The 24087-nt window shown below is 37.5% G+C and overlaps 2 protein-coding genes and 2 long non-coding RNA genes across 7 annotated transcripts; 2 read left to right on the plus strand and 2 right to left on the minus strand.

The window, feature by feature from the left end:
• Nucleotides 1–119: 119 nt before the first annotated feature.
• Nucleotides 120–8711, plus strand: LOC136244964 (dehydrogenase/reductase SDR family member 11-like). 2 transcript variants are annotated; one of them, XM_066036493.1, is made up of 8 exons: nt 120–327; nt 377–524; nt 3170–3225; nt 4257–4351; nt 5011–5131; nt 5185–5292; nt 6208–6290; nt 8595–8711. In XM_066036493.1, the coding sequence occupies exons 1-7, from the start codon at nt 196–198 to the stop codon at nt 6277–6279; spliced, it is 732 nt and encodes a 243-aa protein (XP_065892565.1). In that variant the 5' UTR covers nt 120–195; the 3' UTR covers nt 6280–6290; nt 8595–8711. The 2 variants fall into 2 exon arrangements, with proteins under 2 accessions (XP_065892565.1, XP_065892564.1); XM_066036492.1 differs by having other exon boundaries at nt 6208–6273.
• A 152-nt stretch (nt 8712–8863) lies between these two features.
• LOC136244965 (dehydrogenase/reductase SDR family member 11-like) lies at nt 8864–12475 on the minus strand. The gene is made up of 7 exons (XM_066036494.1): nt 12196–12475; nt 11943–12146; nt 9816–9910; nt 9493–9622; nt 9337–9441; nt 9094–9159; nt 8864–9045 (listed from the first exon to the last, which is right to left on the minus strand). Exons 1-7 carry the CDS (start codon nt 12379–12381, stop codon nt 9001–9003), a joined length of 831 nt encoding a protein of 276 aa, XP_065892566.1. The 5' UTR covers nt 12382–12475; the 3' UTR covers nt 8864–9000.
• A 3879-nt stretch (nt 12476–16354) lies between these two features.
• Nucleotides 16355–17718, minus strand: LOC136244558 (uncharacterized). 3 transcript variants are annotated; one of them, XR_010695425.1, is made up of 8 exons: nt 17506–17718; nt 17224–17452; nt 17077–17174; nt 16931–17024; nt 16814–16871; nt 16615–16764; nt 16522–16569; nt 16355–16467 (listed from the first exon to the last, which is right to left on the minus strand). It is a non-coding gene; the product is annotated as an uncharacterized lncRNA (long non-coding RNA). The 3 variants fall into 3 exon arrangements; XR_010695424.1 differs by having other exon boundaries at nt 17077–17179; XR_010695423.1 differs by having other exon boundaries at nt 17077–17452.
• On the plus strand, nt 17201–21205 carry LOC136244559 (uncharacterized). Its single transcript, XR_010695426.1, has 4 exons — nt 17201–17851; nt 17901–18003; nt 20850–20889; nt 20939–21205. It is a non-coding gene; the product is annotated as an uncharacterized lncRNA (long non-coding RNA).
• Nucleotides 21206–24087: the final 2882 nt, after the last annotated feature.

Below are 24087 nucleotides of genomic sequence, written 5' to 3' on the forward strand. Positions count from 1 at the left end.
CGGTCGGGCGCGCGAGACTACGTTAGGGATGACCTCTTTGACAACAAAAACAAGCAAAATCACGTGCATAGGATTTCGACCAATCAAATCGATTTATTTTTGAACTTCAAACTATAATTACCACACGTGACTTCCGCTTTAAATTTGTCGACGCGCAAGAACTATTAGAACCTGTGTAGCTTCAATTACCCTGGGATGGAGAGATGGAAGGGAAGAGTTGCTATTGTTACTGGAGCATCCGCTGGAATAGGATACGAACTATCGAAGAGACTAGTACAACTCGGAGTAGTGGTAGTTGGGTGTGCTAGAAACATCACAGCCATTGAGGTGAGGAAAGGGCTAATAGATCAGGTGTACTATTATGAAGCCCACACAGAGCTTATCTCAGGAGCTAAGTAAATCAGGAGGCAAGCTGGTAGCTATGAAGTGTGATGTTAGAAAGGAGGAAGACATCTTGTCAATGATGAGTGCAATAAAGTCACAATTTGGAGGAGCAGACATTTGTGTCAACAATGCTGGACTGGGTGGGTACCTAGCATGTGTAGAATTAAGAAACCATGGTTGAAACCTAGTCAGTACTGCTGACTTGGATGATCTACTGACCCAGATAGCAATCCCCAGATGTGCCCCAGTGTACTTACAAATAAGGTGTGTACATTTTGGGCATTCCACTAGCATTATTAAGGGTGGCTGTATAATAAAAACAAAACAGGTAAGTTATACAAAACAGGTAAGTTATACAAAACAGGTAAGTTATACAAAACAAGTAAGCACCTCACTCGTGGTCAAACTGGGAGGTGGAAAGTTGTAGTTTTTATCTGTTTTACCAGTTAGGCACTGGAGGGCAAACACTGAAGGCAGAGAAAAATATACATAGCCAAAACATATTTCCTACAAATGAAGTTTATACATACAAACTTGTAGCTCTACAAATGTGTCCAGACAGTGACACATAATTTTGATAAATGGGTACAAAGTAGATGGATGACATGTTGAAACGCTTCCACATTGTCAAACTAATTTATTTCAAATACGATCCAAACCAGGATATCCTATAAAGCAGGTTAGACTCGAATGACCCAGATAAAATATGACCTGAGTATATCAACAATACTGGACTAGATGGGTACCCATATATCACTGTGTAGATTCGAGATACCAGTGCAAAGATTTCAAGTCCCACCAATAGATTCAATTAAGAGTGGAGAGTCGATTGTCCAAACTTATGTGGGTGGAAAGTGTAGCTAGTAAATGAGCTCTATCAAAGTAAGGGTCTGCACTCTTACTACTCAATCAGAGTGTCTTGGTCTTGTAGTACTAAATTCTAAGCCCAACTTTAGCAGGAACTCCTGCCTTTATCTTTATCAAGCCAGCTACCTTGGTTGTCTCATTGGTAGCTACACTATTGGCAAGAGTTAATAAAATTCTGTGATTTGTAGTATATTCTATATGTGAAGATTGTTTTATTAATCATCACGTTTCTTTGTTCTTCCCATGTGCAATCATCACATTTCCTTTTTCTGGCAGTGTGTACTTGTTAACACATCTGAGAAAATCCCTTTGAATCACACTGAATTGTAGAGGCTCTGCATTGTGTTAGACACTCTCCTCCACTATTATTAACTCTTGCTATTGGTGATACACTTGAAGTATGACTTTTAAATGTATACAATTTGATTTTTTTTTTTGTTCAGTCCTTCATATATGCTATTAAATTTGTTTTGTTACACTATTAATTATTATATAGCTATGTACACTTACTGTGTAAATCAGGAAAAATATTATGTCTGTAGTGTATCAACAAATTTGAAATGACAAACTATAATTTTAAGAGTGGTTCAGGCCTATATCCATTAATATCTTTAACACTACACAATGATATCAGGGATGGATCTGGGATTTCTAATAGGGGGTTTCCAGTGGTAGTAGGACTCACAATGACATGCAGAGATCTGGAGATGCAGCCCCCAGATGCTGGCAAGGCTTTAACTTTATAATGCTAATGCCTGAAATTTACTATACACATCAGTTTTGGTCCACTAAGGTTTTACCTCAGATGAAAAGTTTTAGGCACTAAATTAAGTCCCATTGTATTTTACCTAGTGCTTTTTTAAGTTCCTTTCATATAAGATTAGCTATATAGAATATGGAAGACATGCACTGATCTTTTAACTGAACATGGTTTATTGAGTGTGAATGGATTGCATACTTACCACATGTAGCTAGATAGAGTGTAAGTACTGTAAGTATTGTACTAGCTGTTTATAAGATTCTGCATGGTGAAGTTGACAAGCTATATAGTCAAGACACCATTGTATTTCTGCATTGCAAGAAACACTCAGGAAATGATGGCATGTGATGATAGTATAGTGAGGATCATCTTCCAATAAAATTACTGATGGAGTCATTTGCTGTCCTTGTAGCTGCTCACTGTACCTGCAAAATAAAATTCAGCCTCAGGCTACTATAGCTAGTGCTAGCTGACCAATAGTATACATCAATGTCTAGAATAGATGATAGGTCTATTTTGCTACAAGTAAGTGAATATTCTATGCTAGTTGCCTAATGGCTGGGCAGCTTATGAAACCCAAAGGGTGTCCGGAAGCCCCCCTAAAGCTGCCTCTGGATATCATGGTAATGTATTGAAGCATAAACTAACAGTGGTGCACTAATCAATAGACACTACCCACAATAACACCAGGTTATAGCTAATTCTATTGAACTTAAGCAACTTTGGATTTCACATCTTTTTTCACCCTGGCTTTTTGGGGGCTGCACCCTTTTTTCACAGCTTGGCTATTTTTGTATAAGTATAGATAGCTGCATTTACAATGATTGGTTTCGCTGCAGAGCATGATGGCCATGTCCCTTGGTAATTTAATGGGAAAGATCTGCATGATTTGTACTATTGTCCATACCATATTAAATAGCACTATAGATCACTATACCTTCCACTGTCATTGTGGTTCATATAATTTCACCAACTGATCAATGCTATATCATTATTGCTACTGAAGTAGTACACTAAGACAATATAATGTTATAGTTATCTGGTAGTGCACTACGAATGCAGTACAACAATCAAATCAAGTGTCATTGCTATATAATTATAACTATGCGCGTATGATGTTAGCATGATATTGTTCTAATAATGGTATGTATTAAACAGCTCACCATGCACCTATCCTATCTGGTAGTACTGATATGTGGAGGAATATGATTGAAGTGAGTAGATGTATATACTACATCACAATGCATACATGCTGTAATAAGAGTGATATTATTCTAATGCCTTTGGATCATCTTAGTTGTTGAGGTGTCCTGATATACAGTCTTAGTGTACATGTGTATACTATAATTGCTGCAGTGGCTAAAACACTAGCCCTATAGCTTAAAGAACAGAAGGTGGAGGATAAGGAAGAGATCCAGCCAAGTGAATTATGCATTAGCATTTTGAAATATTTTGTGTTCCATGGTCTCGTGATTTAAGCTTTAAAATATAGTTCAGCTCTATAATGAAGATAGGGCATGTGTAGTAAAGTGCCAGTGGAGGGGGACAGAATTCTCTCATACGCCAGTTAGCTAAGGGGCCTGGGGACCTGGGGGCATGAAATTTTTGCTATATGTGATTAGATCTGGAGGCAAATTTTTAACCAACTGTTGAACTGAAAATTGTGAAAAACTATTGAGATCTGGAAGCAACTGTAAGCAAACAGACAACTGAAAGAGAGGACATTTTAATAGTAGCTACCTACAGGAGGCAATTTTAATTGGAAATTTGTGAAAATGATTATAGCGTTATAAATGAAAACTATATAGATTGGGTTGAAGGCAAATGGTGGGCTACAAGATGTTTTTGAAATATTATAAGATTTTATGTCATGTCACTATTACCTATACTGCAAATGTGTTGCTATGAGATTACAGTAAGACACACTTTTTTGCAATAAGTAGTGCAATACAAACTTTTTGTTCCCATGCAGGTATATTTTAATCTACAGTTTCTGGACTTTTTACACATTTTGTCCAAGTTCATTTTCCTTACTCCCAGAACAACTAAAGCATATCAGTTATTTCTCTGAAACTGTAAATGTACACTTCAGCATAGCCCAACATGACAGACATGTTTTATAGCTGTAACCAAACAAAACCACGCAAACAAAACCTGCTGTTCCATCAGAGTATACATACCAAGTATGATGTAAAATAAGTACCCCAGCAATGTTTCAAAGTTTATCTAATATTCTGTATGTTAGGTAAATGTTCTTGGCCTGTGTGTGATGACTAGAGAGTTTATCAAACAACTCAGGGAGAGAAATGTGGATGATGGACATGTTATTTTATTGAACAGGTTGTATATATAGCTTAAATGCATCTATTCAATTTGTATGTTATATTACTATTAAAAATTCCACAAACTGTGTTACTGTTCTATTTTGGTAACTCAACATGAAACAATACTAATCCTTATCAACTTGATTCACCATTTAGCTACAGATTTGACTGTGTGCCTTTAAAACTCCTAAGTTTTGGCTAAGATGTGGTACTGTTTAATCAGGAATATTTCAACATTGAAAATGTTTGTCTTGCAAAATTTCGATGTAATCAGTTTGACAAACAACAAAGAAAACCTTCATAGGATTTTTTAGTAAACATTATAGTTATTATTAATTTTTGTAAAGCTTATCGCAGTGAATTCTTGTGTATGAACAAAAAGAGATAGCCAATCTGAGACATTACAAGCTGGCAGTACAAAGCTCCTTGAATACTCAGTTGTTATCTTGGTGTCATGACGTACCAAATTCCCTGTAGGTGGTGCTGAGCCCATTCATCATTTTAAATTTTGTCAACACAGCTAACAATGAAAACTTTAATGACAAGTTTACAGTAGTTACTTATCACTAGAACAGACAGAAGTGGTAGGCTGTTGTTTACTATAAGTTTTATAAACACATGTTGTATACTAGCATGTCATCACTTCTTGATGTTACAGTGTCTTAATTATTGTAGTGTGGCTGGCCACTGGGTGTACAAGAACTCAATGTATTGTGTAACCAAATTTGCAGTCACTGCTTTGACCGAAGGAATCCGAATGGAACTGAGAGCAATACAATCTAATATTAGAGTTTCAGTAAGAATTTCTTTTTGCTGTTTTCATTTATTGTAGTTAACTTAATTTTCTAGAGTATATCACCAGGTTTAGTACGAACTGAGTTTCTTCCAAGATATCAAGGATTAGAAGATCCTATGAATATAGTTGATGAAGCATACGCAAAAACATTTGGTTTTCAGGTAAGACAGTGTCCAAAATAGGGCTGAAATGGATAGCAGTTTTACAATCTGAATATCCTGAACGAAATCTTTCCAGATATCCTACTGATAGTGATTCATCACTTGCTATAAAAAAAAAATTTTATATTTCATGTTTGTTTTCCTAGTAGTTTATAATAGAATAGAAACAAATAGAATACTCAGATTAAGTTTGTAGTACAAACTATTTTGATGGTATAAAATTGCTAATTGCTATCCGGATAATAAATATTATCCGGATATCCTGTTTCAGCTCTAGTACAAGGTTGGTTAAAATAACAAACAGTTGTTATATTCATAATACCTCTACTAGGAACCGACATTCACAATAATTTTGTAATTACAATTATTATTTTGATCCCCCCTCCTCCTGTGTAAAATCTTCACTTGCAAAAGTTGTCACAGTAGTCAGTAACTGTAATTGTATGAACAAGTCAATTTTATGGTGCCCCCAAACAATCACCAGACACTCCATCTTTATGATTTAATTCATCATCCAATAGTTACAGCCATTCACTTTCAGCTATCATTCACAAGCTTTCAGTCATGAAACAAAATTTTATTGAAACATGTGGTCATTACATATACATGCAGGCCTTTCCAGCTTTCTTCAGTAGTTCACCTCAGTCTCTAGTCTAGTTATAGCACCCTTGTTCTCCTAACCAACATGAATATGTCCTACAACACCACTATTCAGGTATGTAATGATGCTACTCCTTCAATATGCTGATCATGAGACTATTTGTGCAACCCTCAAATAGTAGCCGCCCTTAAATTGTGGCCTCAGGTGCTTACAAAGCATAAACAATAGTAGCTACAGTGAAAAATGATGTGACTATTCAATAAATTATCAGATAATGAGTTAGTTACACATTTATTGTTGTTCATACTCATCAGGTGTTAGAGGTTGAGGATATTGCCAGTGCTGCTCTTTATATACTAGCTGCACCTGCCAGGATGGAGGTATGATAACTACTGAGGCATGTTTACCTTAAAATTTACTTCGTTTTGCTCATGTGTGACCAAGTTGGGAATGAAGTCTGCCTGTACAATTGTTATCATAGGCCTCTTGGTTATTGGGGCATACGAACAGTTAGGAGTGCTTCTGAGACAGTCATATGAAGAAGTTTGCTACAAAAATGGACATTATTGTGCTTAGTCACAGAAACACCTGTAAATAAACTGTAGAGCTAACTCACAACACTTTTGTTTCAGTGTATACACTTAATGTAGTGAGGGTTATTAAGGGTCAAGAGGTCAGAATTAGAGCATTCCCTTTTAGATATCTGCCATTCAATTTGTCATAAAACATGAAAGTGATTTTTAACTTTAAAATGACACACTTAAACTTCCTCTGATTTCCTTCTATAGCTCTTTTAAATCGCCTTTCACTGCTCTTTCCAAATTTAGTCTGGAATATCTATCACTTGTGTATGGCCCCGAAACACCCAGTACAAAATGTATGGGGGAATTTGCTACACCTGGTTGCTTTAGGCCATTTTGACATGCCAAAATTCAATGAACTTGGGCTTATTCTAGCATCATTGTGCTTGCATGACTTGTTCTACACATACCACACCTGGAAAGTTACTACTAAACAGACACAAGGGAGGTATATATGCAATCAGTAATTTCATTTTTAAAGGTTTTTCAGTAGAAATGTATTGGACATACCTGTTCCAGCTGACAGTTTTGCCATAAACAAACGATAGCAAATATCCACAAGCTTTTTAATGAGTCATTTTGGGATCATATACCTAAGCATGATGAGGTGTCTTGATTTCAATAATATAGTACAACACCTCAAAAAGACACCCCTGAAATGTGAATACCTTCATAATCAGGAAATGTGTCCATTGTCTCTTTTGTGTTCTTGGTCCCTGAAATCAGGACACTTGACCAACAACTTTAGTATGGTCCCAAAGTGGTTCTCGTATCAGAAACACTCCTTATGCCCAAGGAATCAAGAGGCCTGTGGTAATTATATAATTTTAAAAGCAAATTTCTTTTCTAACTTTATAATAATTGCATTTGATAAATGCATTTGTAGTATAATAACTGGCACTAAATAGAAGACCTAAGGGTTAATTGATACACCAAAAAAGTGAAAATTGGTCAGATGTAGCATCATTGGGAGTGCCTTACTTGGTTAAAAGAAATCACAGTAAAGGTCATGGAATTAGGTCTATGTGAAGTGGCGAATCTAGTTGGGTTTCCGTGCATGGTTTCGATAGAAATCCCCTTTAAATTTAGTTCAGTGGTAGTCTATCTAACTTTCTTACTGCTGTTTTAACAATTTATCATAGCAAACAACTATATTTCAGTAACATTTAACCCTGTACTTTCACCCTCCCACTACATTAAAAAGCAATAAGATACTCTAGTCAAGTAGCTACTCTAATACAGCAATTGATGCTACAACTTGGTCACAAGTTTTGCCCTACAGTTAGTTAACCATTTAAAGCATTGTATTTACTGTGAATATAAAAATAGCCTAAAATCCAATCTCAGAAATTATTTTCTGAAGGAATATCCTCAGATACCTTATTATTTATATCTATACTAGCTATACTGATTTTCAGAAACTCCCTTTTAAAAGTCGGCCATATATTGCTGTGATCCTATCAAATTCAGTTTTAAATGCGAGGTGACTGCTCAATTAGAGTATATTTGATCATTGGACTATTTTCATTGTCATTTCTTTACTGCCACCTATCGTTTCACTTTTTTTTTAACCTTGGCATATTATTTTTAAATGGATGTTTTGTTTTAACAAGAAATGCTCGTTATGTTAAACACTAATGTAATGCTAACCCACAAGTATTGCCAATGCTCACAAAGGGGCGGAGGATGGCGGGATAGACTTCAAAATGGATGACTGAAATCCTTACAGGGTAATGCTGGCTCTTAGTGGCTATGATGCAAAATTGACAGAAAAAATATTTGGCCAATCATATCAGGTCATCCAGCAGTACACCACTAATTCTTGCTAAGCCAGGTCCTACACAAGGTCAGAAACTGCCATTTGAGCTCACCACGTCACCCAAAAAAGACATCTCTTATTAAAAGCAACCTTGAATAGTTTGAGTGATGCTGAGAGTTATGTAGCAATCTACTGGTGGTGTTAGTTTGATTTGGATCGGTTTTGTAAAATCTTAGTGTTTATGTATTAAAATTGGTGGTTAGCAGTCAGAACAATCATTGTTATTGATCATTTTGCAGTACATTTAATATTATGTCTGTTTGTATTGTACATGATGTAGGAAGTGTACCTTATTTTATAGGTTCATGACTTCATTGTGATGTCTACTGAAGAGATAAGAGACTTAAGTTGACATGTACTAATGAACCTATTTATTTAATTAATTTAAAACTACCTGAGGTATCAGGTTTATAAAGAACTAGTCTAAGAGGATATACCGGGTATGTAATTCTTGTGGGAACTATTCTAGAAAGCATTGCCTGGTAATGGAAATAAAAAAGGTTTATAGGTATTTGCAGTTGATGAATTCACTGGAAAGATTCACGGTGTATAGTCAACACTATAAATACGTCAATTGCTTACTGTACCGAGTCATAAAATATAAGACAATGGATAATTCCAATGGTAATAAACTAGTACATAAAGAAACCCGTTCTAGAAATTGCATTTGACACTGTAGTATACAATTTGTAAAAAGAGCTTCTCCTTCACCATGGAGGTTCTTCTGTTGGCCATACAATCATATCGTGAATCTGATAGTGAGGTAAAGATTGAAATCTTATCATGTTCATAATTGTTACCTGCATCCTGGGAGGTGTTGATAAGGCATATATGATGGAACTAGCAATATCTTCTGGTTGGAGCACCTATAGTAAACAGCACAGTGAAATTACCATCTACCAATAGAGGACATATACTATAGTGGTGTCACAACAGTTTAGGATATTTGTAACAAAAATAGAAATTACTATACACTGAACACAGCTGCACATATCCTGCACAAATGTCTATTCCCTGGATGAATAATTATTTTATTTGCTTACAGTGTATCCAAATTCAGCATAAACTTCTTCAATAACTTCCTTAGGATTTTCCCTTCCCTCCATCCTTGGCATTATTTCAGTGGCCACTTCTCCAGGAGACACTGCCTGTACATTCACATGGGTAACACACTTATAGTGTATACACTAGCTGCTAACTGTGATTTTAATGTTAGACTTTATTTCTCGTAGTTCCTTCCTTAGTCCTTCAGTTAAAGCCGTAACAGCATATTTTGTAGCTGTGTAGAAGTGAACTGAGGGCCATTCACCAACTGCATGTCCCCCTGTGCTGAAATGTGTGCCACATGTGCATCATGGTAAAATCTGCTACACATTGAATTTTCAATCTAGTTTCATACAATCACCTGCTAAGTATCTCTAAAATACACTACAGCATACATAGCCCTTACAACAAGATAAAACAGTGCAAAGAAGGTGTGTGTTCTATTAGAGTAGCACAGTACAACTACAGCAAACCATACCTGTTCAGATGAATAACATGTCCATCATCCACATTCCTCTCCCTGAGTTGTTTGATAAACTCTCTAGTCATCATACACAGGCCAAGAACATGTACCTGAAATGATAAACAAATTATACTGTGCTATGTACACTTCAATGGGTGACAGCACACTATTGTGTAAAGAAAAGGATAGTTAACCCATAAACATACACTATACCATTTGGTAAAGTTGAGATGTGCTAAAAAATGAGTTGTGACCCTATGTGCATAGTTTTCCCAACTAGCGTAGGTGACCTATAATCGAACATTAAAATCACATAACTTAGACTATGGTACGGCTCATTTAGAGGTTTACTAAATCACTTAGTCACCTCACATGTTCACTTAGTCACCTTCACATGTTCACCCACCCTCAAGCAATTTTGTACATGATAAATAATTACAATGCGAAAGATACACTGCAGTACTTGATGATACTGTAATACTCTTCTTCTCCGTGTTCTGCAAATAATTCTGGACAAATAGTACACTAAGCGGCATATCTACTGTAGCTCTAACCATTACTCTGGTTACCGGTCAAACAAATATTTTTTGTGGGTGCTGTAAGGACTTCAGGAAGAAACCATTCCGCTGTTCCACATTGCTCTTTCACCCCACACTCATGCTCTGGCTATAAAGGTACGTACTTTAAACCATAGTCTAAATAAATTAGACACCACGACAAATGGGAACTAAGTGATTTAGTTATCCCTCAGGCCCTTAGTAGCGCCCTGGCTGTGCTCGGGACACTACAGCCTCAGGCCATCAGGGTTACTAAATTGCTTAGTTCCCTTGGTCTTGGTGTCTATTATATATTCAGAGCTTTCCATCCTTTAGAGTTTATATGTGCGGACATCACAGCAGTCTTGATACTCATCACCAGTAACGATGAAATGAAGAAAAAGAACACAGAAATCGCTGTGAAAGAACTACAACTCAAATCGTGACTTTGGCGGCAGAATTGGTCAACTGTTTATCATTTTCCCTGAGTGAAAGATGTATTCATGAAGACTGTACAGAAGGGGTTGTTGTGAACAAGGATGATAAGGCTGTGCTATTGTTCGTAATGTGCTGATTTTTACTGTATGCATTTAATACTACTCACAAGTGCATGCTTGTATCAAACTATACTTCAGTTACAGTATCATGGTACATAAGTTAACACATTGATATAATAATGAAGAGTGTGTAGATTGCACTGAGCTCACCAGAGATAGAAAAGGTGCAAAACATTTGATAATTGATCATCATAAATTAATGGGCATTCGATAATTCATCTTATTGCAGAATGCAGAAAAATCGGTTCATAACAAGGATACTAATGGAAACTATTGCTCAAACTTACGTGAGATATTCTACAAGGAAGGTGCTACCTCCTGGTGAAATTCGAGGTTGATACTACTTTCCTGGAGATATTTAAAGTACAAACCTTGTTCAATAATAGGTCGCTTATGCTATACCATATATACTGACAAAGAAAAGATGACAAATCCACACTGCACTATCTATAGTTTTTGATGAGTTTGTCAACTTTTTTCTGTCAAAACTTCCTATCGTACAATACACTGACAATAGACAATATGCATACCGAAAACATTCTAATAAGCACGTGATCTTTTGACGGTAAATTAAGTGCGAATTGATTCATAGCGTGGCAGTATCAGCGATTCTTACAGAGCGGTGACTTCTTCTACCCAGGAGATAGTATAACTGGCGAGCGAAAGGTTTCCCGTAGCATTAGTGGTGAGTTATAGTCCTAGCGAAGTTATCAGCGTTTCTTACGGAGAGGTGATTTCTTCTATCTAGGAGGTAACACACCTGGCGAGAGAAAGCCTGCCTGTAGCATTAGTGGTGAGTTATAGTCTGAGCCGCATTAGCTACCCATACTTATGTATGGGATTTTCACAAAATTTCGGTAGTCGTTCACCGTCAACTTTTTTTGGAAAGCGTCGCCGCACTACTGTAATTGATCATTTTTCTTTCGAATAATATAGCATGCATATTGTCTATTATTTGAAAGTGAAAATTATGCATAGTTGACCTTGTAGATCACCAGGAACAGCAGACACCTTTTTGTGGTGTAAGTGATGTCAGTGATGGCACTCACCTCTAACATTTCTCTCCATTTTTCTGTATCACTAGTTAATAATGGAGCATTGTGACTTAGTCCAGCATTGTTGACGCAAATGTCTGCTCCTCCAAATTGTGACTTTATTGCGCTCATCATTGACAAGATGTCTTCCTCCTTTCTAACATCACACTTCATGGCTACCAGCTTGCCTCCTGATGTACTTAACTCCTGAGATAAGCTCTGTGTGGGCTTCATAATAGTACAACTGATTTATTAGCCCTTTCCTCACCTCAATGGCTACGATGTTTCTAGCACACCCAACTACCACTACTCCGAGTTGTACTAGTCTCTTCGATAGTTCGTATCCTATTCCAGCGGATGCTCCAGTGACAATAGCAACTCTTCCCTTCCATCTCTCCATCCCAGGGTAGTTGAAATTTCCGTAGTAAACATGTTTTGCGAAACTACTTGCCATCACAGATCTATGTTGGCATTTCACGGCATTTCACTACATTTCCCCTCGTGGCTCCGTTGTCATTTCAAACTTATGGCACATGCGCGTTAAACTAGCGCATTCAATTGTCGGCGCTTAGACCATAGGTATATTATCTATGAAAGTCTCGCTGATAGTACAGTGGCGGATAAAGGGGGGTTGCAATGGTTTTAGGTGAAACCCCCTCTGAAAAGTGCACGCCCCCCTAATTTATTTACGATTCGTGTGAGTGATAAAATCCGATAGTTATGCATAGTGTATCACATTGGGACCTTTTCTACTGGCCAAAATTTCATACTTTTAGGCCGCCAATTGTAGATTCTTTGTTTCCTGTCACCTGCCCGCATGCAGTGGCGTAGCCAGGAAATTTTTTTTTACCAGGCAAAGTTTATACATTGACCAAATTACGAGTGCCGGTCTGCTCATGTCCGTGACTCAATTGTTTCACAAACACTGGTGGTGCAGGTTGACTCTCTGGTTGGATGAAAGAAACTGTTTCAGAAGACTCTGAGCATGTCATAAGCAATGCTATAGCTTGGTTAATCTATAGATACCATATGTTTCAATTATTAGACTAGTTTAATTGCATTCAGAGTCAACCTGAAAAAACTGACTTACTCCAGAGATATTTTGAGTGGTCAGGCCATTCATAGACTGCAACAGAGGTCATAGTCATGCGCTCTACACTTTCATTGATCTCGTGTGATGTTAAAGTCAGATATTATCTCTTTCATGTGATGCTCAACTGGATGTGCTATGCATGTCAAGCTAGGGAGTCTGGGTGGCATGCCCCCTCAAGAAATTTTGAAAATATATGCTTTGAAATGGCATGTGGAGGCTATTTGTTCTGCTAATGCATGATCAAGGCAAAAACAGAGGTGTTTAACGATCATTTCCAATCGGTTTTTACTAAAGAAGATGCCTCCCGGTTGCCTAGTAATGGACCAAGTCCCTACCAACCATCGGACGATTTTGTAGTCACCGACCACAGCTGGCATTGACAATTTACTAGTTGGTCTAGATGTTCACAAAGCCTCTGGTCCTGATCACATCAGTGCAAGGGTCCTCAAAGAGGCACACAGCAAACTTGCCCCTATATTCCAAATCATTTCAGTACTCTCTGGATTCAGGCCTAGTCCCGCAAGATTGGAAAATTGCTAATATTGTCCCAGTACACAAGAAGGGGGATAAAAGCTCTGCCCCCAATTACAGACCAGTGTCATTAACTTCAATCAGTAGCAAAATCTTTGAACATATTTTAGCGTCACAAATAATGCACCATCTACAGTCTAACAATATTCTCTCTGACTCGCAACATGGTTTCAGAAGAAATAGATCTTGTGAATCCCAATTAGTTGCATTTGTACATGATCTGATGTTGAACCACAACAATGGTATTCAGTCCGACATTATTTATACAGACTTTGCCAAAGCCTTCGACAAGGTTCCTCATCAGCATTTACTTTATAAGTTGAAATGGTATGGCATAGACAACAATATTTATCAGTGGATTAAATCTTTTCTAACAAATCGTCATCAACAAGTAATCATAGATGGCTCAATTTCTTCTCCAATTCCAGTTACTTCCGGAGTTCCACAAGGCACAGTCCTGGGTCCCATACTGTTTTCAATATACATAAATGATCTACCAGAAGTCATCAAACACTCCACAATAAGACTATTTGCTGATGACTGCATATTATACAGACAAATTAAATGTACAGAAGATGCTATTTTACTCCAAAGCAATATTAACTCCTTTATGGAATGGGCCTCGATATGGCAAATGAAACTCAACGTAGATAAATGTCACAGCATGAGTGTAACCCTAAGTAAGCTTTATACTATCTCAAGAACCTATTACATGGATAACTCTCCCTTGTCCCAAGTTGATAGTTGCAAGTACTTAGGTGTCATCATCCAATCAGACCTAAAATGGAACATGCATATCAACTACATAACAGCTAAAGCCAACAAAACCTTGGGATTTCTCAAACGTAATATCTCATGTGCCTCAATCCATGCTAAGAAATTAGCATACACAGTATTTATTCGTTCCCAACTCGAATATGCTGCAACAGTGTGGGCACCCTGGCAGTCTACCTTAATATCCTAGTTAGAGCAGATACAACGAAGAGCAGCCCAGTTTGTGACCAATACATACACACGTGACCCTACTGTTAACGTAACTAACCTTATGGACCAGCTGGACTGGGAATCACTTGAAAGCAGACGATTAAAATTAAGATTATCCATGATGTACAAAATTATCCACAGTGAAATTGATATCCCATTTGATTTGTATACTAACTTTGCAACATATTCCAGTACAAGAAATTATCATCCTTTTAACCTCCTATCATTGCAAGCATCAAAGACCTCATATCAGTCCTCATTTTTTCCAGCAACAATTTCACTTTGGAATGATTTACCTAACCTAGCTAAAGACTCTAATTCACTTGAAGTATTTAAATCTATAATTAAATTATAATTTACTTATTGTATTGAATTATTTTTTTTGTGATTCGTCTGTACATTTTTCTTCATTTCTGAAGTTGTACAGTATAGGTAAATAATAATAATAATAATTAGCTCAATGCAATTCCATGCAGTTGACACATCGGAAGCTTTGACATAAAATAGCTAAATGTAAATGATTTAGTGCAATGAGAACACTGGCTATAATCTGTACTGAATGCTCTATTAGAGTATATTATGATGACTGCTCTATTAGCTGAAAGGTGGTCCAGCACTGTGTCACTGTGGGCTCCGGCCCTCCTTAGTATTACAGCCATAGATTCTATTATGTGTGATACAGTAATGCTGTCTAGTAACATTTGAGTAGAAAATCCAGGGTGCCAAAACTTAGGCCTGCTCAACCTGTTGCTGAGCATTGTTACCTAGGCAACTGCCTTGGTTGCCTCAATGGTAGCTACGCCACTGCGCATGGTAATTTTAGAGCCGCATGCAAATTTATTAGTGCATTTGATAGTGACGTGATCTAATTATTTTTTTTTTTTGCTTATATCATTGGCCCATTACCATACATTTTTCCGACATTTGCACAACTCTAATACACTGAGTAGTCGTGCGTTCTATTAGTGATGTAGTCTACATAGGATAAATGACACGATGCGAAGCTAACATAATTCTAATTACTGTAGTGAAAGCTTTCTTGCCCTTTTAAATGTGAAATCTATTGTTATAGGGCGCGTTTGTGCATAAGCAGCAGGGGCGGATCTAGGATGTATAAAGGGGGGGGGGGGCTAATTATAACTCAAGGTACTAATCTCTTGGGTAGAGGTGTGCAAAGCATGCTGGATCTAGGGGTCTGGGGCATGCCCCCCAGGAAATTGTTGAAAAATAGATGCTAAAATACTGCAATTTGGAGACATTTCCACATAAAATTCATAATATTTTCTGCCTGTAGATATTTTACACACTGCATGCCGAGCTGCATGCCTTTAGATTATAGGTATGGCTCTCTAAGCATTTTGTTAATGGAAAAGTTTGGGTAGGTACAGACAACCAAGTACATGATGCACCCTCTCACAATTGCACAACACTGAATAGGTGCATGCTAGAACATAGATATTAGAGTACTCTAATATCTATGGCTAGAATAATAATGTTTAGGGCCGCCCAGAGAAATTAAGGGGCCCAGGGCAGGGAGTTAAAGTGGGGCCCCAGGTTTCCATTCTGAATTACAACTTCATCCAAGCTGCAAGTTGAAGACCAAAAAAAAAAAAAAAAAAAAAAAGGTCATTACATGCTGACAATGCACTGTTAAAACAGTTGGTTGGAAGGTTATCCCAAAACAGGGATAAAGTGGCTGACACATATGGCATACCAAATCCAGGGATAACGGTTATCCCAACTTTCAATAGTATGACCTTTATCCCATATGGGTAGGATGAAGGTTATCCCTATGCTAGTATAAAGGTTATCCCCAATTGTTAATTAGTATTTAAATAATTATTAATGTATTTCAATTACAGAAACTAAATGCTGTTCAAATAGTCAACTCCAACTTCTGAAGTGCTCGTGAGATGTTAGGACCAGCATGATCTGCAGCATTGGCAAGCAATATAGTTACAGTTCTTATTCAAGCATACATCATACCTTAATATTGTAAACAGCTAACAACACTTCATATACAGTCCACAGAACCTGCCAAAACGTTATACATAACAATCTGGTACACTCTATGCTTACAATTTGTCATCGATCTGCATTGCAGCAGGGAATTCCACCTGACAGTAGGGGCATTAACAGCAAGGCAGATGCTACTATAATTTTCAAGTAACAGGAATAGCTGCCGGGCAATCAATATCCATCACAGTGTGTTATCAAAAGGCAACACCACTAGAATGTCAAGTCATATTATTAGTATCACAATTGCTGTAATACTTACATCATTTTTTGTATACAACATGATGGAGATGGAATATCAGGAGCATACACACTACAACCTGTAATAATAACATGTGAGATGACGCAATTCTTATTCAACCATCTACCACGTCCATACCTTGACTAATTGTCAAGACTCAGTGCAGAAAGCATGTTGGTGTTGCAACAAGCAGTCAACAAGCCAGTCATTACTCAATTACCAGACACAATACCTGCATGGTGTACCTGCATGTATGTAACTGATAATAGGAATGTGTAACTAACCTGCCAGGCTGTCTCCTAGGTTACTTGGCTGCCACTGTGCACATAGCAGAATGTAACCATATCAGCATGCACACTACACTCAGTGAGCATGATGTCAGCTGTTCTGTAAAGGGTACATGATGGCAGCTATCCACTGTAAACACTCACACTTTGCTGTAACAGCTGGCAAACTGAGGTTAGATACGTAGTTTCGTCACTTGGCTGAGTTAGGCATTAAACTCAGCATTAAAGAGATTTAACTGTCTGAAATTTCACTATTCGATGTACCAGTCATTTTGAAGCAGCCATGAGACTGCAACTTTAGCACCGTCTTGCCAGTCCGTCAGCCAGTGGTTCCACAGCACTGTAGATAAACTGTTTGCTGCACTTTCCATATCTAAATTACAAATTACTGTACACTAAGTTGAATATTGCTAGTAGAAACGTCACCTTCGTATTCTTCAGTAGGTCAGCTGTTTCAGTCAGTTGCGAACGGCCTTTCTGTTTAACGCATTGCAAAACCCTCCCGCTTAGTCAAGCTGCCTGTTCTTGTAGACACAATAACTCACAAATTTTCAAATATCTTCTTTGCCAAAACTTATGAACAAACTGCACGAACTTTCAGAGGAATTTTCAGTAAATTCGTTACCACGGTAACTTTCGTCGTTAAGTAACGTACGTAAACGCTAAGTAACGTACGTAAACGCTACGTCACGGGAGTGAGTATTAAATGGAAAAATGAGATTATCTCGCTGCATCAGTGGTTGCATGCTGCCAGCGGGAGACTCTAAGCAAAGTAAGGTTATAAATACTCTAGAGCATTATCTCATCCTGTACTTTTGTAGATCAGAATCATCGAAAATGTTCAGTTGAGTATAAGCTACCGCTCCTCAACTTCTTCTCCTACTCCATTAGTAATCTACTGTGACTAATGCAGTAAAACTAAAAGTGAGACATAAATACTATATTAGTGTTTTGTGATCATGTACAGTCGATTTCGGATTACTTTCTGCATGCAATTGAACAATTTACAATGTGATTGTTCGAACATCTGAACTAATTGTTTGCAACCTAGCTCCTTTACTTGTATAACTAAATACTAGTACTATAGTATGTTCACATTGAGCTGAATCCTCAAAACATTTAATAACTCATGGATGCAATTACACACGATCTTGAAATTTGGCTCATTTGTAGTACTGCTTGACCCGCTAAAAACATTTCAAAATCTTGTTGTTTGAATGTTTGACATAATATTTACGGCTAATCAAAATTTTCACAATACATTTCCTATGTGGAAGCCATATAAGTACAGGGTCCATTACAACCCTTTCCCGAACTTGTAATGGAGGCAAACTGTACGTGTCTGTTGTTGACACCTTTGCTGTTACCAATAATCATCTGGTTGGCTGAAATGTTAACTCTGTTGAGAAAAAATCCACTTTTAATTTTTAGCTGTTTTTCAGGATTCAGCTCAACGTGAACATAGTATAGCACAATAGATACTCACCCCTTTACTGTCAAACAATGCCAGGAGTGTACATGTAAATACTGCAAGTAGACATTCTCATTATCATGTTTGCAAGTCGTGTGTGAATTGTTCAAACGCAATCTGAAATCAACTGTGCTAGTACTACCTGAGTGTGTACTGGAGTCTGTTCTGACAGTGTTGTCACAGTGTTGCTGCAATTTGTAACCACAAAGTAATTACAATAGTTGCTTATTTTAAGTTCATCATTTCCAGAGGCGTATCCAGGATATTTCCAAAGTGGCTTCCAGATTTAGCAGTGAGGTACAGAGGTCTGGGGCTGTGTTCCCAGCCACTGACAGATTTAGAAAGTGCTTCAAATTTACTAGATTTTTGATTTCAGTAACTATTTCAATTTGTACTTGGTTCCTCATGATTTGTGGCTGGTCAGGTATATATTGTAGTGACCAAATACATTTCCAATTAAAATGATTTAGGTACTTTAAATTTCAACATTTTTAACACCCTTAAACTGCGTGCGTACGTGCGTGCGTGGCTCACTACTGATAGGCTGGAGTGCTGCACCAGCATAATGCTAGCATATTAGGTGGATGTTATGAACACTACTTATACTCTCTAATAGAGCAGTCAGTGGAAACTGCAATTGAGCACTCCAATGCATTGTCCAAAGCTCCTTAAATTGATACTCTCTAATAGAACAGTCACTTTGTAGTCAATTACTCTAATTGAGCATTCACTGATTAAAACTTTCAAAGATAATTGTAAGAAATGTTTTTGAGCACATTGGGAACACTGAAGAGCATAACAGGCAAAATTTTCATGAAATTTTACCCAGCCCTCAATCCAGGTCAGTCCATAAAACGGGTCAGATCTGGATTACCTGCCCAGGTGACCCACTGAGCCCAGACAAAATGTGACATAGATGACCTTGTTTCAACCATGTGTGTATGTGCTGTGCATGCGTGTGTGCATGTGTGTAGTATGTAGAACTGAGCCAATAATTTCCAAAACATTTGTTGATTATGTGTCATACACTGTTCCTAATCAGGGACGAAACTAGCACTTTAGTGATGCTAGTATACCCAAAGTGCCTAATTTTAGAGGTCTAAACAACTACAAATGAAACCATTGATGGTGTCAAGGTACATTTCCTGATTTCAAGTACTGTATCGTCAATTATGGCCTGGACACTTATTAGTTCAGGCAAGCGTTTACCCTAGCCACAAGACTGGTGACTATAATTTACAAGACCAAAAATCATATTCCTTGGGATCAACTTGAGATGTTCTCTTCTTGATATATTCCACATAGATTTCAAGTTTAAAGAAATGCTGTAAAATGCTTTTGCTTCACTGTTTTGTACTAGAAATTCCTGTGAAACCTGGAATTTATTTCTGTTGTACGGCTCTACACCATATCTAACAACTACAGTGTTTATGTATTAGTATTAGTATTAGTATTACAGGTAAAGAAGGCTCAAGGAGCCTGTAAAGCCTGATCTGTACAAAAAGAATTTAACAAATTTGCAACTACATAGCAAAAATTTATATACAATAATAGTTAACTAATTAATAATCATACAAAAAAGTAGACCAGCCACTGTCAAGAAAATTTTTAAAATCATTAAGTGTGGGAGCATTAACTATGTGATTGGGTAAACTGTTCCAGTCATTGATGGCTCGTACAGTGAAAAAAGTAGATCTCACTCTTGATGTTGCTTGAGGTTTAAATAACTTGTAATTGTGACCCCTAGTTGTTGATGAAGTTGCAGTAGTAAACAAATCTGATGTATCTAGACTGAAATGGCTGTGTAATAGCTGATAGAACATTATCATATCTCCGCACAGTCTGCGGTATTTAAGTGATGGCAAGTTTAGAGCAGTGAGGCGATCATTATATGTGCAGTTTTGAAGATCCTGGACCAATTTTGTGGCTCTTCTCTATTTGTTCTTGATCTAGAATGTATTGTGGTCCCCAGATGATGTTACCATACTCTAACACTGGGCGGATATATGATTTATACAAGTTGATGAATGTAGCATGGTCGAAATTCTGAAATGTCTTGTGAATAACTGTTAGTAGTCTGTTAGCTTTCTTGGCAACTGTGGTGGTATGATCGTGAAACTTTAACTGATTGTATTAGTATAAGTAACAAAATTATAGTAGTAGTAGTAGTAACTGATTGTATTAGTATTAGTATATGTTTATGATATAATTATATGGGACTGGTTGTAGTGCATTAGTAGGAAAGATATGAGTCTTATTTTTTCATTAAATTTCATGATTTACTTTCTTGTTTGTTTAGTGTCAAATTATGTTCAGCCAATGTAATAGCACTGAGAGAGGTATGTGGACTATTTCATTGAATTAAAATGTATATTTTCTTATTCACAGGCATTCTGAGAAACTGAAATCATAGCGTAAAAGATATTGGGCCAAGGGCTGAGGGGTGCATAAGAACTGTGAAGGAAGAGAACATTTAAATATCCAACTGACACTAGATGATAATGCTCCATAATGTGTTTGTGGTTGGACAAAAGTTGTGATAATGTATGTGCTTATCATCTGCAAGGAACATGGATGTGTAGACTATAACTGACCGAACATGTTATATTACAGTACATTGTCAAGCAGCATCATGATGAATTATTTACGTACACAGTGTGGAATTCTCAAGTTGTTTGTAGATAACCACTAGTTCCCTTTAGGAATTATATTTACGAAAGTTATTGCTAGTATACCAAATAGCCCTTGGTCATTGAAATACAAACTCAAATCAAGTACAAGTAACACAAACACTAGTTACGCTATAACATTGTGATCACAAGAAAGGAATTATGCAATAATATTTCAGTTGAGTTCCTTGCTTGTGACTAGTTTTCACAACTGCTTGACACGTAGCTGGTGAGTTACAAACTTTGATCAGACTCTAGAGTCAAGTATGTTCAATCCAGTTGGTAGTAACAAGCTGCTCATTGGGATTCATGCCTCATTTACCCTGCAACAATTATAAACAGTTCACCCTGCAACACTACTAATAAGTACAAGTACACAAATATTGGCTTTCGCAGATACGTAGTGAGGAAGATAATATAACATGATATGCCTTTAGTAATGTTTGACATTGTTTGTATTTTGTACAAGCAATGCTTCCTTTTTATCATGTCATCTTGCAGGACGTACACAGTAATTTTGAAAGGAGTTTTCTCTACAGCTAAGTGACTGTTATATTAGAGTATTATAATTACTTGACTGCTTTATTAGAGTATCTCGCCCAATAATATTCTTCAGAACAAGCATTGCTATTACATGACAAACACTATTTACAAGGCGAAGGCTCCTGTTTCATGAAAGATCCCATGATTTCTGTACATCTGCGGTTTGAATTTATGTAAAGGGGTTTCCTGAAACTTGCCCCTGCCTTGGAAGTACAAAACTCATGTAACCTAGTAGATATTTTCTGTTGCATACAAGATTGTGTGTAAGAAATTAAAAGTAAGCACTAGTCACTCTGAACTGCTTAGCTTTATTTCACTTTTAAACCGGCGATCATACATGTATATGCAAGGGAGTATCATGCTGGTCTGTGTTGCACACTACATTTTAACCCTTCGTATGCCTTGAGATTTTGACTCATTGTTACTAGTAGCAATATTGTGTAGTCTCAAGTCTCGTCTTGATTGTATATTGACTTTGGTAGACCATGCAGCAAGTTAGTCTCGTGCCATCCACCCCTTCACAAAAGTAAAGGTCTGCAGCTGGTGAAATACAGATACTAAATAATCTCAAAAGGAATTCAATTAGACAGTGTATGTAATTGCTAGTTATGTCAGATGATTACCCTTCAAAAGCATTGCGTTGCCAAGGTGATTTGTGTGTGAACGTGATTGGCACACACTACCAAATCTGAGTGGTAGAATCATTTAGTATCTGTATTTCACTTTTTGCAAAGGAGCAGGCGGTGCCAGACTAGTCCCTGTGGCACCTCCTTATGCAGGGCCGCCCAGAAAAATTAAGGGGCCCAGGGCAAAGAGTTAAAGTGGGGCCCTTGACCCAAGTTGTAAGGTGAAGACCAAAAAAAAAAAAAAAAAAAAGGTCACAACCTGCTGGCAATGACAATAACTACCCATCACCAACCATATCTCCTTATCTATAAGCTTGCTACACTGCTCCTCTGAAGAATACTGTGACTGCTCTATTAGAGTATTTAGATCTGACTGCTCTATTAGAGTATATCGATCTTTTAAACAGGTATTCAGGGGGCCCTTCATGGGGCCTCCTGGGGCCCCTTTCAGGCTGGGGCCCGGGGCAAAATGCCCCAGTTGCCCCCCCCCCTGTGGGCGGCCCTGTCCTTATGCAATGTGTATGTACATGCATGCAAAGTTTTAATAGTTGTCCCACTCACTTTACATTAATCTAAATATTACTCCATTTTATAGCTGCCACAAAATTTCACAGATGCATATCGCCAGGAGTAATATAATGTACAATTGTAAAGGACCGGTTGTATCATATTTCTACCGCTCTTAATCCTCTTACATCTGTGCCCAGTGATCCGAGGCGATCCAAGGGCAGCTGGGTACCCGGGCAGCTGACAACCCACTTAGGTGTCCCGTATTTGCTGGTGTTCCACCTTATCTCTCTGTACTTGAATCCATTCCAGATCATTAAGTAGATAAATCGTGACACTGGTCCGCCAAAGCACCCATCCGGCAGCATACAATAGTAACGAATCATATAATAAGCGCCGCATAAAGATGACGCGCTGCGCTTTAGATTGAAATACGTAGTTATACGTTATACCTGTGATGTTTTATACCAACTTGTAGGGATAACCTTCATCCCATATAGTATAACCTTCATACCAAGTCTTTTTTATACCAACAAGGTAGGGATAACCGTCATACTCCTTGGTATAACCTTCAAACTTCATTTTTAACAGTGTGACAATAGCTACCTGTCACCAACCATATCTCCTTATTTATAAGCTTGCTACACTGCTCCTCTGAAGAATACTGTGACTGCTCTATTAGAGTATCTGATCTGACTGCTCTATTAGAGTATATCGATCTTTTAAACAAGTATTCAAGGGGCCCTTCATGGAGCCTCCTGGGGCCCCTTCCAGGGTGGGGCCCGGGGAAAAATGCCCCAGTTGCCCCCTCCCCCTGTGGGCGGTCCTGATAATGTTGAAAGTGGAAAATTTTGAAATTTGAACAATACAAGATTAAATCTGAGAGCATCTTCAATGGAAATTGTGCACCTGAATTAAGTACTGCCATATATATTAAATAGACCAAGGCACTTCATTTTATGTATAGGTGCAGGCAAATTTGGAGAAATTCCATAACAAAACCAACTATATGCTTTCAGTGAATGTTCTATTAGAGTAGTTAGGTGACTGTTCTATTAGAGTATTTCGATCTTGTACATCTCCAATGCTGATACGCGGGTCCTTGTTGCATAAACTTTTAATAGCATAAATTTTTTATTTTATTTTTTTTATTTTATTAATTAATGCTTTACAGCACAAGTGCTGAAGGTCT

Source organism: Dysidea avara, chromosome 14 (genome assembly GCF_963678975.1).
Source record: "Dysidea avara chromosome 14, odDysAvar1.4, whole genome shotgun sequence".
In the NCBI taxonomy this organism is placed as follows: Eukaryota; Metazoa; Porifera; class Demospongiae; order Dictyoceratida; family Dysideidae; genus Dysidea; species Dysidea avara.

Coding starts and splice junctions, on each gene's coding strand:
- LOC136244964 (XM_066036492.1), top strand. CDS start 196: ATGGAGAGATGGAAGGGAAGAGTTGCTATTGTTACTGGAGCATCCGCT. Junction 4,352..5,010: donor CATGTTATTTTATTGAACAG/GTTGTATATATA, acceptor TAATTATTGTAG/TGTGGCTGGCCACTGGGTGT. Junction 6,274..8,594: donor CTGCACCTGCCAGGATGGAG/GTATGATAACTA, acceptor CTTATTTTATAG/GTTCATGACTTCATTGTGAT.
- LOC136244965 (XM_066036494.1), bottom strand. CDS start 12,381: ATGGCAAGTAGTTTCGCAAAACATGTTTACTACGGAAATTTCAACTAC. Junction 9,160..9,336: donor ATGCTGAATTTGGATACACT/GTAAGCAAATAA, acceptor TGTTTACTATAG/GTGCTCCAACCAGAAGATAT. Junction 9,046..9,093: donor CAACACCTCCCAGGATGCAG/GTAACAATTATG, acceptor CCTCACTATCAG/ATTCACGATATGATTGTATG.